A 13,235-nucleotide genomic window follows, 5' to 3' on the forward strand; every position below is an offset into this window, starting at 1 on the left:
TTTATTCATGTTTAGTCAAATGCAAAAATAAGTAGAAGAAAACTTGGATCAAACATGTAGTTGGTTATTAACTTTGAAGCAAGCTATACCTACCATAACAGCTAAAGGTCAAGTATTAAATTTTGCCCTGCTTTTATTTTTTGGGACTCAAGTATCTAATAAAACTCCAACATATCATGAGACCGACCTATTAAACCTATGAGACCGCTAAAATATTTAAGTTAAATTTCCAATCCAGAGTTTGGATGAAAGAGCTCTTGGCTTACAATCACTGTCCTTCATATATTGTGCATGGAAATGGACTATCTCATGCGTCATGTTGGTCTTGTTGACATCGGGACCATGCAATTTATAAATTACTATGATTTTGGTATTGGACTTATACAACCGAGTCCCAGATTGAGAGGAAAATAAGAAGATTTCAATTTTCTTTTAATCCTTTTCTTCATCTCATATACATCCAAATGATGGGGCATTTTTTGTATGAAGTCAAAAGAAACAAATATAATTTCATACTTACCATATGAGGGGTTTTTCCAAAAAATTAAAAAAAAATTGTTTTGGATGCTTCGCGTAAATTTAGTGACAGGGCCGCCCACTTCCGGTATTTACCTTAGGAAGGCTCTTTTCGTGAAATAATTTTTATTGGGGTAGTGGGATTTACTATGCCGACTTTGGATGTGTATCGAATACCGGGACGGCCGTGCTCAGAACAGATCCGCCGATTTCATTTGGAGAGAGGGCGCCTTTAGTAAAAGACGAAACGTCCTGGGGGCTGTTTAGAAACTCGGCATGCCGAAAGCGAGGTCATTTTGGGAAAAGACATGAGACATAAAACCCCAGCGAAACCAAACCCTCGAACTGCACTCCTGTCGCTCCTTTCCCCTACTCCTTTCCTTCTTACCCGCGGCGATCGGCCACTCCTTCGGCTGACTCCCTCGGTCGCTGATCGCCACTCCGGCGAGAGTCCGCACCGATAAAAGAAATTCTCAAATCAGCTTCCTTCGAAGCCACATTCGAAGAAGTCATCGGAAAAAGAAGAGAGGAAAGAGAACAGGCTCCGCTCGCCGCCATCCTAACATCGGCCACACGATGCAATAGGTCCAGCGGCGACCTCACGCGCGCCAACCCCATCCTCCGGCCGATCGCCGGAAAAACACCCAGGTCGGTAAACCCTAAACCCTAATTTCGACGTTTCTTTTTTTTTTTTGGGACGATCATCTATTTCGAAAATTAATTCTGAAATAGAAACGATTAGAAAGTTGGATGAAGTGAGAGAAAATCCTGCAGTGTTGAGTGCTTGATCACGAGGTGCGGGCAGATGGGTTCGCTTGGGGCACAGGAGAGGGACCAGAAGGAGTTGGTCGTCAGCCAGGTCAGCTTCGGCGGCTTTGACGAAAGGGTCTCCGCGAAGGACCTCACCGATTTCATGGAGCACGAAGCTGGCTTGATATGGCGGTGTAGAGTGAAGAATTCCTGGACGCCGCCTGAATCCTACCCCAACTTTAACGTCCTCGACGTGTCCGACGTCCTGAGAAAGGATGACCATCCGAAGGTGGTTCCTCACGCTTTTGTTCACTTTGCCACTCCCGATGCTGCCAAGAGGGCGATCAATGCAGCTGGCAAGTGCGAGCTTATCTTGAATGGCCACCCTCTGAGGGCGAATTCCGGGATCGACAGCTCGTTCCGCATCAACCGGCGGCGGACAACGGATCCCTTTCGGTTCGTCGATGTCGGTGTTGAGATTGGAACACTGGCTAGCAGGGATGAATTCTTGGTGGCTTGGAAGGGACCGAAGTTGGGGGTCGATTTCCTTATTGATCCCTTCGATGGGTGCTGCAGGATTCTTTTCTCTAAAGAGACTGCATTCGCCTTCAAGGATATAAAAGAGATGGCAGTGATAAAATGTGATTTCAAGGTGGAATTCTTGGTGAGGGACATCAATGAGGTTAAGCTGTTTACAGATCGGTACCCCCATGTGATGCTTTTTCAGCTCTCGTCGACTCCATGGGTGTATTACAGAACTGCTGATGATGACATCCATGTGACTGCCTCGTTTAGTCTGTTGGATGATGAAGATCCATGGATCAGAACGACGGACTTCACTCCTGGTGGTGCAATTAGTAGGAGTTCTTCATATCGTGTTTCATTTTCTCCTCGCTATGGGCGTATATTGGAGAAATCCCTTGCATATCTGAGGGAGCGTAGGATAGCTGAACACTGGCCTAAACGCCCACTTGCAGTTCGAGAGGAGCCAGAATTCGGTACACTCATGCCGGACCCATTTTTCTCTGTTCAGTATAAGGAAGGCATCAGTTTTTCAATAATGTTCTTGGTAGATGCATTGGTGCATAAAGGAATTGTCAATCAGCACCAGCTCTCTGAAGAGTTCTTCGCCTTGTTGAGGAGCCAGAGTGATGCGGTAAATGAAATAGCACTGAGGCATATATGGGCTTACAAAACTCCTATATTTGATCCTCGCAAAAGGTTGAAGCTCGTCCAGGACTGGCTGCTAAAGAACCCTAAGCTTCTCAAGAGCTCCAAGCTTTTGGATGATAGCACTGAAGTGAGGAGGCTGGTTATAACACCAACAAAGGCATATTGTCTCCCCCCAGAGGTAGAACTTTCTAACAGGGTTCTTAGGAATTATAAAAAGGTTGCTGATAGGTTTCTGAGGGTGACTTTCATGGATGAGGGCATGCAGCCACTGAACAACAATGTTCTAAATTATTATGTTGCTCCAATTGTCAAGGAACTGACATCAAACTCATTCCCACAGAAGACCACAGTGTTCAGGAGGGTGAGGAATATTTTATTAGATGGATTCCACCTCTGTGGTAGAAGGTATTCCTTTCTAGCATTTTCATCTAATCAGCTTAGGGACCGATCTGCATGGTTTTTTGCAGAGGATAGCAACACATCTGTGATGGCCATCAGGAATTGGATGGGGAAGTTTGCAAATAAAAATGTGGCAAAATGTGCAGCTAGAATGGGACAATGTTTTTCATCTACATATGCCACAGTGGATGTGCCACTGGATCAGTTTAATCCATTACTTCCAGATATTGAAAGAAATGGATATGTCTTTTCAGATGGCATTGGAAAAATCATTCCAGAGCTGGCAATAGAAGTTGCTGAAAAATTGCAATTAACAGAGAATCCCCCTTCTGCCTATCAAATCAGATATGCTGGCTTCAAGGGGGTTGTGGCTGTTTGGCCAGCAGATGATGATGGGGTTCGGCTATCACTAAGGCCAAGCATGAATAAGTTCGAGTCCAGCCACACGATGTTGGAGGTTGTATCATGGACGAGGTTCCAGCCAGGCTTCTTAAACCGACAAATTGTGACATTGCTTTCATCCTTGAATGTTGCCGACAGTGTCTTCGAAAGCATGCAGGATTCAATGATTTATAAGCTAAACCAGATGCTTGTAGATACTGATGTTGCATTTGATGTACTTACCAGTTCATGTGCTGAGCAAGGGAATACAGCAGCAATAATGCTGAGTGCTGGCTTTAAACCTCAAATGGAGCCTCACTTGAAAGCAATGCTTTCATGCATAAGGTCTGCGCAGCTAGGAGATCTTTTGGCAAAAGCAAGAATTTTTGTCCCAAAGGGAAGGTGGTTGATGGGTTGTCTTGATGAACTTGGGGTACTCGAGCATGGACAATGCTTCATTCAGTCCTCAATTCCTTCATTAGAAAATTGTTTCATGAAGCATGGTTCAAGATTTTCCTTATTAAAGAAAAATAGACAAGTAATTGTTGGTACGGTGGCCATAGCCAAGAACCCCTGCCTCCATCCAGGAGATATTCGGATCCTTGAAGCAGTTGATGTACCTAGCTTGCACCATCTTGTTGATTGCTTGGTATTCCCACAGAAAGGAGATAGGCCTCATGCAAATGAGGCATCAGGAAGTGACCTTGATGGTGATCTTTATTTTGTTACATGGGATGAAAATCTTATACCTCCAAGCAAGAAGAGTTGGATCCCAATGGACTACACCCCTGCCGAGCCCAAACTTCAGCCACGTGCGGTGACTCCTCGTGTAAGTGAATTGATCTAAATGAAACTTTTCTACTTATCTCCTTTATAGACTAGTTTTCTTTAGCCATAGGTGGATTAATGTGGTGCACACTCCATAACTTAGTGCTACAGTTAAAATATGTTAAGATACTTTTCTACTGGTATTTAAGATTTAGGCATTTTTTTCTTTTCCTTTTAGCCAGTGGAGCCTATTGTGGCCATTGTTTTCTTGTGATATGTAATTCTGTCATGCTTGGTTTCTTAGTGAACTTTCAGAAGCATTTAATCACATCAAGCCATAACCTCTTACTTCTTAGTTGAACAAGAAACTTTACCATTAGAAGCATTTAATCACATCATAACCGTAACCTCCATTTCATTAAACTTTATACTACCAGCATCATTTACAATTCCCTACATTATGAGCTCATGATGGATCATGGATCATAGACTTTAACTGTGTAGAAAGATTTCAATGGTGCTTTTGGCCACTCTACAAATTAGTAATTGGTTTGGAACTATGATTTGGTAGTCAATGATTATAAGTCACAAATTTGTTGAAAGGTCAAATGTTGTTGTGTGTTTTCTTCCCTTGAAAACTACATCGTTGGAAATATGTTACTAGTTCTACTTATCAGATTATAGAGGTGGAATAGTGTGTATGATGCATGTGCTAGTTGCATGATCTTAGGGCACAGCATCAATTAGGCAAGTTTGGCCTTTTAGGTTTCATGCAGGTCTCTCTCTATTGCAAGATTGCCTTCACCTATTCATGAACGTCGGCATCAGGTTGAGATCCGGTCCTAAAACGTTCCCAAACCGTAGTGGACCATACTTTGATCCATACAATTGCTCATATAGATGTGCTTGCAATTGTTAGTTATGTTTAATGTGACCAATCCAGAAAAGTATGCAACCATAATGGTAAATATATGCTCTTATACATATAAACTATATGTAGTTACATGCATGGAATCACACACATGTACTTAAAGACACATATATGTAGTCTATATGTGTTTGAGGGTGTGAAGGGGATGATGGATTGAGGAAGACAAAAGCAAATTTATGGTTTGCTGGAAATTAAGATCAGAGCTCAGATTTGAATTAAATGAACTAGAAGGAAAGTTTTCCTGAGGAGAATAAGTGAGAATGGTTAAAGTTTACCCTAAAGGTTGAAGATCTTGGGTTCCGATCCAGGAAGATCATCTGACTTGTTGTGGACAAATCTAGCCACTTGAGTAGGTTTGGACAAGCTCTGGGAGAACAATCTGCCATTATCTAGGACTCAATTGAGTACCAAAACTTCGGGAAGCCATAACTTCTAATCTGGAAAAAAAATTGGTGATGCAATTGAAGATGAAGTTGGCATGCCCAATTTTAAAATTTTAATTTTTTAGTATTTTGTTATATATATATATATATATTTTTATTTATTTATTTATATTTAAATTAGGAGAGATCCAAATTGATTTGGTTCAGACTTCACTAGTATAAAAAGAGATAAATTTTCTTCCTCTTCAAGTAAAAGAATCTGATCCAAGTAAGGAGGACCTTGCTAATATAAATAGAGGGTTTATGCTATGGTTTTGGAGAACAAGAATAAACGAATGAAAACAAAGAGCATAGACTCTACTTTCCATCCACTAGAATCCCAATATGAGTAAAAGCAAATAGAATAGAATTGACTTTCCACCATATACTGTGATCTGTATATCATGGAAATTAACCAAATAGAATCTACTTTCCACCAAAATATGTACTGCGATTTGTGTATCGTAAAAAATTAATGAAAGTAATGGAGGTCATGACCCCAATTTCACCAATTATTTTTTTTTTATTCTATTCTAAATATTTAAGTTGAGTAGGTTGAAGGAAATCCTTCTTCTGTATCGGATTAAGTTGGTATTAGACTCTAGGATCTTTATTTTGTGAAGTCCTAGTATATGGTTGAAACATGAGAGCAGTGCAAGCAAATGGGAGAAAACCTTTTGATGCTTGAAGCACATCAAAGGACAAAGATGTGGATAGCTTCTACCTTGGTGGATGATGATGTGAAGTCATGTCTCACTTAATTGTAGGAGAAATTCATACAGTTCATAGGGCTTGTGACTCCATTGATTCCTCCAGCTTCAATACTTGCAGCTCCTGTCACAAAATTTTCTCTAACATCTAGGTACGACGAGAAGTTTATGCTACCAATATTGAAAGAGATTGATGCTTCACGGTGGAGGATGAATTTAAACCAAAAACTAAGAAGCTTAGCAGGAGTTTCTCCAACTCTAGTTTAATCTAGCAGGACCTCAATTCCCCAAATAGGGGAAGCTTTGATCTAGGAGGATTATTTAATCATCATGGATCAATCTGGTCACTTAAGTAAGTTTGGACAAGCTCCAGGAGTAATATCTGCCACATCTAGGACTCAGTTGAGCAAAAAAACTTCGAGGATTTCACGACTTTCAATCCTGGAAGAATTTGTTGATGCGATTGAAGATGAAGTTGATATAGGAGTCAAGATCTAACTTCTACACAAATTTGATTTTTTTAAAAATTATTTTTATTATTTTTGTAATTTGTATCTTCTTTTAGTTATAGGAGGAATCCTATTCGATTTGCACTGAACTTCACTAGTACAAAAACAGGGAAGTTTTCAAGAAGAGGAATCGGAATGGACTTCTATAGAATAATAGAGAATTTGTAATTTCTTCTTTTTTTAGCTAAAATAAGAATCCAACTCAAATAAGGAGGACATCACTTGCTATGGCTTTGAAGAATTGGAATAGAGGAAATGAAAGTAAAGAGCATGGACTCTACTTTTCACCCACTAGAACCTCGATAGAGAGAGTGAAAGCAAAGAGAATAGACTTTTTCACATGATATGACTAGAATTTGGGGATCATGAAAAAAAAATTCAATAAAAGCAAAGGAGATTTACTTTCATCATTTAAGTTATTTTCTTTTATTCTATTCTAAAGGTTCGAGTTGAGGGGATTGAAGGTAGGTAGGTAGGTACGTATGTATATATATGTGTGTGTGTATATTTGATAGATCTGCTTCCCCGTAATCACACCTTTTTGGATGTGTTCATTAGTTCCTAGTACATGCATACATACATATGTATATATGTGTGTGTGTATTTGATAGATCTGTTTCCCGGTAGTCACACCTTTTTTGATGTGTTCAGTTGTTCCTAGTACAATCAGATGGCAGTCTGGTCATGGCTGCTATTACTAGTGCTGCAAATGATTTGAGCTGCTATTGCTAGTGCTCCAAATGATATGAGCAGCTCAGGATCGGCTATGTAAGATCTCATTTCAGCTCGGCTAAGTTAGGAAATTAGGCAAGCTCAAACAATTTCTAAAGCTTGGCTCATAGCTGAGCCAAGCCTGAACACTAGGGACTTGCAAGAACAAAGGGAAGCTTGTCTAGAATGGCTAATAACTTTTCCTGCGAAGCTTGAACACCTTCTGTTTAGCTCCCTGAACTCAAGCTTGAGCTGAACCCCGAAAGATCTGTTATGTGTCAAGCTGAGCCTCAGCAGCCTAAAACTCAGATTTGCTTGGCTCATTTGCAGCCACAGCTAATATTCTAACTCAAAGGTGAAGAGATTATACATAGGCCTAAGCTGTGCTAGACTTGTTGCTAAAGATATTTGTCATTATTTTAAACTTGTGGAACTTTAAAGCTCAAGTTCAATGCCCCTTGTGGTGTTAGCATATCTTATTCAATGTGAACAATTTCTCCAAATTTGTTAGTTAAAATGGTTTAAGAAGGCTTGCAATTATGTTGCTGACCGAGTTGCTACTAGGTTTTATGTGTGACTCTGCATGGATGGTGATAAATTGATCAAATTGTGTGCTCAAGGAAAAAATGAAAACGGTATCTGTACCTGAAGTCGATTTGACAGCCTACTTACAGTTATAATTCTTTTTATATGTGAGTCCTTTTAAATATATTCAATTTGATAGTTTAATAAATTCCGTAGTGCAGAATAGCTAGACATTCGGGCCATATATGGACGTCTTCACCACATTACTGAATTTCTATAGTTGAAATATTCAGATCCACTTGATCTGGAGTTATCACATACAGATTTCTGCATCATGCCATTATTTCACTTACAATGCATGAAAGGCTTTGAAACTGTCAAAACACCCCTACTTACATATTTTTGTTTCTGTTGTTTGACAGGACATTATTGACTTCTTTTTGAAGAACATGGTCAATGAAAATCTTGGTGTCATTTGCAATGCTCATGTTGTTCATGCAGACCGCAGTGAATATGGAGCGTTGGATGAAAATTGCCTCCAACTGGCTGAGCTGGCAGCTACTGCTGTAGACTTCCCCAAAACAGGGAAGCTTGTAACGATGCCATCAGGCCTCAAACCCAAAGTATATCCTGACTTCATGGGCAAGGATGACCATATGTCCTACAAGTCCCAGAAGGTCTTGGGAAGACTTTATCGGAATATTAAATATGCCGCTGACAATGATGTGTCAACTGAACTGCCCTGCACTGCTGAGGAATTACCATATGATACAGATCTTGATATACCTGGGGCCTCATATTACCTTGCTGATGCATGGCAAAATAAGTGCTCATATGATGGGCAGCTAAATGCGTTGTTGGCGCAGTACAGAGTTAGATCAGAAGGGGAGGTTGTAACCGGCCATATTTGGTCCCTGCCAAAATACAATAGCAGGAAGCAGGGGGAGCTGAAGGAGCGACTAAAAAATGCATACTCTGCTCTCCACAAGGAATTTAGGCGCATATTCGAGGATATGGGGCCTGATTTTCAACAACTCACAGATGATGAGAAGAGTGTATCATATGAACAAAGGGCTTCGGCATGGTACCAAGTGACTTACCACCCCCGGTGGATTAAGAGGTCAGGTGAAATCAAGGAGCCAGATGGGGATGTAGTGCCTGCGCGGCTCAGCTTTGCATGGGTAGCAGCTGATTACCTGGTTCGAATCAAGATAAGTTCACAAGATAGGCAAAAGTTTGACAATAGCAGGCCAATTGATACACTTGCATGCTATCTTTCGGAGAGGATATGAGGAACGTCCTCTCTGTTTATCAACGTCATTCTGGAATCAGTCTTGTTGGGTACACCAAGGCCACTCTGCCAATCTGCCATTCTTCCATTAGGTTATCAATGTAGGTTTCACATTTGTTTCTTGATGTAATTATCATGCAGTTGACTCCCAATGGTGATATCATTACCATGTTATAAAATTTTGCTGATGTTTTGTCATGTTTCAAAGATGTTTTCATGTTGATTATTTCCAATCATTGAAAGCTTTTTGCTATCACTTTAAGGATTAAATTCGCTTTATTTTGTTGTGGCATGTGAGCTGGTTCTGCTTTAGAGTTGCGATTACTTTGTTGTATTCTTGCTCTTTTCTTGGTCACGGGACTGTAGCATTAATAATTTTTAGCTTTTCTGTCAAATTTGTTCCTATAAGTAGGACAAAATTATACATAATTAGAGCCATATCACTCTTGCGTTAGCTTGAAGCAAGAAAAGAGAATAGGATCCAGGGTTGTTCAATGATCGTACGGGACAATGATTGTAAAACATGCCTCTGTCGGGTGCATGCTGTGGTAAAAGCTGTTCCATTAGCGTGCGGACATGCATAAAGTGCAGCGCTTTTGTATGTTCCATGATCTTAGTTCTAACATATGGCCACATCATTCTCTACTTGGTATAGATTTTGAGAAAGAGGGTTCTGGTTGATTACTGCGAGTGTTGGATTTGTTTGACAATATTTGAAAGATTGTTTCTCTAGCATTTTATTCTTATCACTGATAAATACCTTTTACAAAGAAATCTAAATTGCCATCACTAATGGGCAGTGAATGGATCTCCTGCCTCCACATCAACATGGCAGATGAAGCCATCTAACTCTGGAATCTAAAGCCTCTGCCTTGGATGAGCTGTTCTTGAGAATGTGAAGCCAAGAGCTGGAGAGGAGAAAACAGGACTCTTGCCATTTGGATTGCAATATTTTTAGCTGCAACTTATGTTCAACTCCATTCATTCGAGTGAAAGCTAGTTGCTGTATTTCTTCTAATAGCTATGCTTTGACAGGCATACTTGCCCATTTTGAGAAGTGAAATGTGAGTCTACAAATTAAACCAAAGTTTGTGAATCACCCAAGCTGGTCCAACAAGCTGAAGGCTAGAGAAGATTCACAAGCCTTGCTCAGAAATTTCAAATGCCGATTGCTTCACTGCCACACCACCAAATGTCGTTTGCCTTGGAATTCTGGTGGTGCAAACGTGTCAACTTTGCTCCACATGAGCTGAACAATTCTTGAGACTGCAAAAAGCCTGTAGTCCTGCCAGAGTTTAGCTGGACCGGAAGATAAATGTTCTCAAGAAAGAGCAGTTCTTCATCCAATTCAATTGATTACAAAGTTGGGATCGTTGGCACGTAGATTGGGAGTGACTGGAAGATAAATCCTCTAAGAAAGCAGTTCTTCGTGCAACTAAATTCACATTGTAATGGAAAATTGGTGTGCCTGGTTACAAACTTGAGCTTGTAAGCACGTAGCTTGCAAGATTTCTCTCTAGTGAAAACCTTGTGGCATGAAAAATATGCTGCCATGGTCCTCCTTTCTACATAGCACGCACATTCTTTTTCTTTTTATGGAAAACACACCCCTTAATGAACTCTTGTAGTTTGAAATGAACCAATAAGCAGAAGTATATAAGATCACATGAAAATAATAATCTACTTTAAATGATCTAGATGGTGAAATCACACCATCTACCAAAATGCTCTCAAGATTCACACATACTAATGTGTCTAGTTACAGAGCAGGCACATGATGAGCCATCTAATAATTAAAGTGGCCTATTTCAGGCCTCAAACTGATCGGAGGCAGATTTTAAGCTGGAGTACGGCAACTTGCGCTGAATTTGGATAGCCTTCAAGGTTAAATGGATTCATTTGATTCTTTTCTTTAACTTTCGTTCATCAATTCCAGAGAAAGCAAAATAAAATCTATTGGAGTAAATGATATCCAAATATTTCCAGATGCATCAACTCGAACTTAAAATCCTTGTCGGACAATCACTTGCCTAGTAGTAATACACAAATACATAATTACGTTTACATTCATTAAATTGATTACAAAGTCTCATCCACAATTTCAGCAGCACACAGGTATGAAATTATGTGGGAATTTTATCCTCCTATATAACCTTAACCAGAACTCATCAACTACTACCAGACTCAATTGAGAGAGAGAACCAAGTGCTCAAGAGAGCTGCACCACACAGCAGTGACTGCACAACTCCTTCATCTCATCAACCTCCATCGGCTCCGAGCTCCGCCACGCCTCCCCGGTCCCCGACGCCGTGTCGAACGTGTGCACCACCGACACCGACCTGAACTCGTCCCCTGGCATCCGATACCCGGCGAGGAAGTACAGCTGCGTCCCAATTGGAGCCATGGTGAGGTACAGCCTCTGCACCGCCGGCCCGCCACCCATGTCGCCTCCGACGACGAGCGACGACGGGTCGTGGAGGTGCGACCGCTCGACGATGTTCCAGATGTTGAGCTTCCCGTCGTAGGCCTCGATGTGTCCCTTCCACGTGTTGAGGCAGTCGCCGGAGCTGAAGAGCCGCCCCTCCACCGCCACGATCTGGTTGGGCGGCACGTCCAGCTGCCACATCCCCGGCACGAGGTCCCACTCACCCCGCCGGGCATCGAACACCTCCGCCGAGCTCCGGTCCACCGGCGACGGCCACCTGTCTCCGGCCAAGCTCTCACGTTCCGCGAAACCGCCGACGACGTGGAACCTCCCCTGCCACGTGACCCCTACGCATTTGTACCGCAAAGTGTTCATGGGTGGGAGCGGGTCCCACGTGTCGTCCGTGGGGTCGTAAACCTCGGCCGCCGACGTCCCACGGGCGCTGGACAGCACGCACTGACCCCCGGCTACGTAGATTTTCCCGTCGCATGCCATGCACGCGAAGTCGAAACGGGGGACGAGGAGCGGCGCGCATGCGGACCACTCCCCGGTGACGGTGTCGTGGCGGAGGACGTCCGGCCGGACGGCGACGTCCACCTCGATCGAATCATCGGCGCCGGAGATATAGGGTCCTTTGCGGCAAAGCCGGCCGCCGATGATGTAAAGGGAGCTGCCGATGGAGACCATGGCGGAGCCCTTGAGGACGTGGTTCTCGGGGATGCCAGGAATTGGCCCGGTGCGTCGCCACGTGTCGTCGGACGGGTCGTGGGACTCGAGCCAGTTGGAAAGGCCGGCGGCGGGGTCTCGGGGGCAGAAGTGGGCGTAGATCCTGTCGACGGCGGCCGGGTTTTCCGGCGAGAGTGGTGGCGGAGGAGTGGAAGGCAAGGAGCCCATTGTGGAGAGGGTGGGGGGAGGCTAAGGGAGTCGGGAATTGGGCAAGTGGGAGAGGGTGAAAAATATAGTTGTGGGTGGCGGAGAGTCCAAAGGAGGAGGCGTACTTGTTAGTTTGAGAACATCGACTAAGAGACATGGCAAACAATAGCGTGAGGGAAAGCGCATGCGCTTTTGGGTGGAAAGAGCAAGGATTGAGATGTGGGAAATTTTGTCTAGCTTTGGTGAGATGGAAATTTCTTTTTTTTCCTTTTTTGTACGGAGGTAGATGGTGGCGTTGGAAATTATGTCAGTTTGTCCGTCCTCCAAGCCGAGAATGAAACGTGGCAGCCAAGGAAAATAGCTTGGGGAGGGTCCCACAAGCTCCACTTTCTCTGTCTCCCTCACCCCATGCCAAATTGCCCATGCGTTTTTCTCAATTCCGAGCCGAAGTCACAATTCAAGCTACTTGGCAGGCACATAACCACAATTACAGCCATTTGGGTATTATTGGACCTACAACTGTCAATGTGGGATCTTCTTAAGTCCTTTTTCATCAATCACCACTCAAACCTCTATATCTATTCCTTTTACAATGAATAGGATGACAAATAAGATGACGGTCTACGTAGCAAATCATATTAGAACTATATAGTACTGTTGCTACAAGGCTCTAAACGGGATCAGTCTTGGATCGAGCTAAAATATTTTTTAATTGAATTTAAAAAAGTCTGCAGTAAATTCTGATTCAAAATCCTCCGATGGTTAAGTCAGATAGAATCTTGAGAACAGATTATGAAAATAAGAGAATAAAACGATGATAGAAAAAATTATAGACAAGTGAAGAAAATGGG

General features: G+C 42.4%; 2 protein-coding genes across 4 annotated transcripts; one reads left to right on the forward strand and one right to left on the reverse strand.

Annotated features, from left to right (window-relative positions):
* The first annotated feature begins 843 nt into the window (after window positions 1-843).
* On the forward strand, window positions 844-9,365 carry LOC105045403 (probable RNA-dependent RNA polymerase SHL2). 3 transcript variants are annotated; one of them, XM_073258059.1, is made up of 3 exons: window positions 844-1,164; window positions 1,249-4,048; window positions 8,218-9,365. In XM_073258059.1, exons 2-3 carry the CDS (start codon window positions 1,322-1,324, stop codon window positions 9,085-9,087), a joined length of 3,597 nt encoding a protein of 1,198 aa, XP_073114160.1. In that variant the 5' UTR covers window positions 844-1,164; window positions 1,249-1,321; the 3' UTR covers window positions 9,088-9,365. The 3 variants fall into 3 exon arrangements, with proteins under 3 accessions (XP_073114160.1, XP_073114161.1, XP_010921974.1); XM_073258060.1 differs by having other exon boundaries at window positions 1,259-4,048; XM_010923672.4 differs by having other exon boundaries at window positions 1,291-4,048.
* Window positions 9,366-11,085: 1,720 nt separating this feature from the next.
* Window positions 11,086-12,472, reverse strand: LOC105045402 (F-box/kelch-repeat protein SKIP30). Its single transcript, XM_010923671.4, has one exon. The coding sequence runs from the start codon at window positions 12,403-12,405 to the stop codon at window positions 11,296-11,298; it is 1,110 nt and encodes a 369-aa protein (XP_010921973.1). The 5' UTR covers window positions 12,406-12,472; the 3' UTR covers window positions 11,086-11,295.
* Window positions 12,473-13,235: the final 763 nt, after the last annotated feature.

Source organism: Elaeis guineensis, chromosome 5 (genome assembly GCF_000442705.2).
Source record: "Elaeis guineensis isolate ETL-2024a chromosome 5, EG11, whole genome shotgun sequence".
Taxonomy (NCBI): Eukaryota; Viridiplantae; Streptophyta; class Magnoliopsida; order Arecales; family Arecaceae; genus Elaeis; species Elaeis guineensis.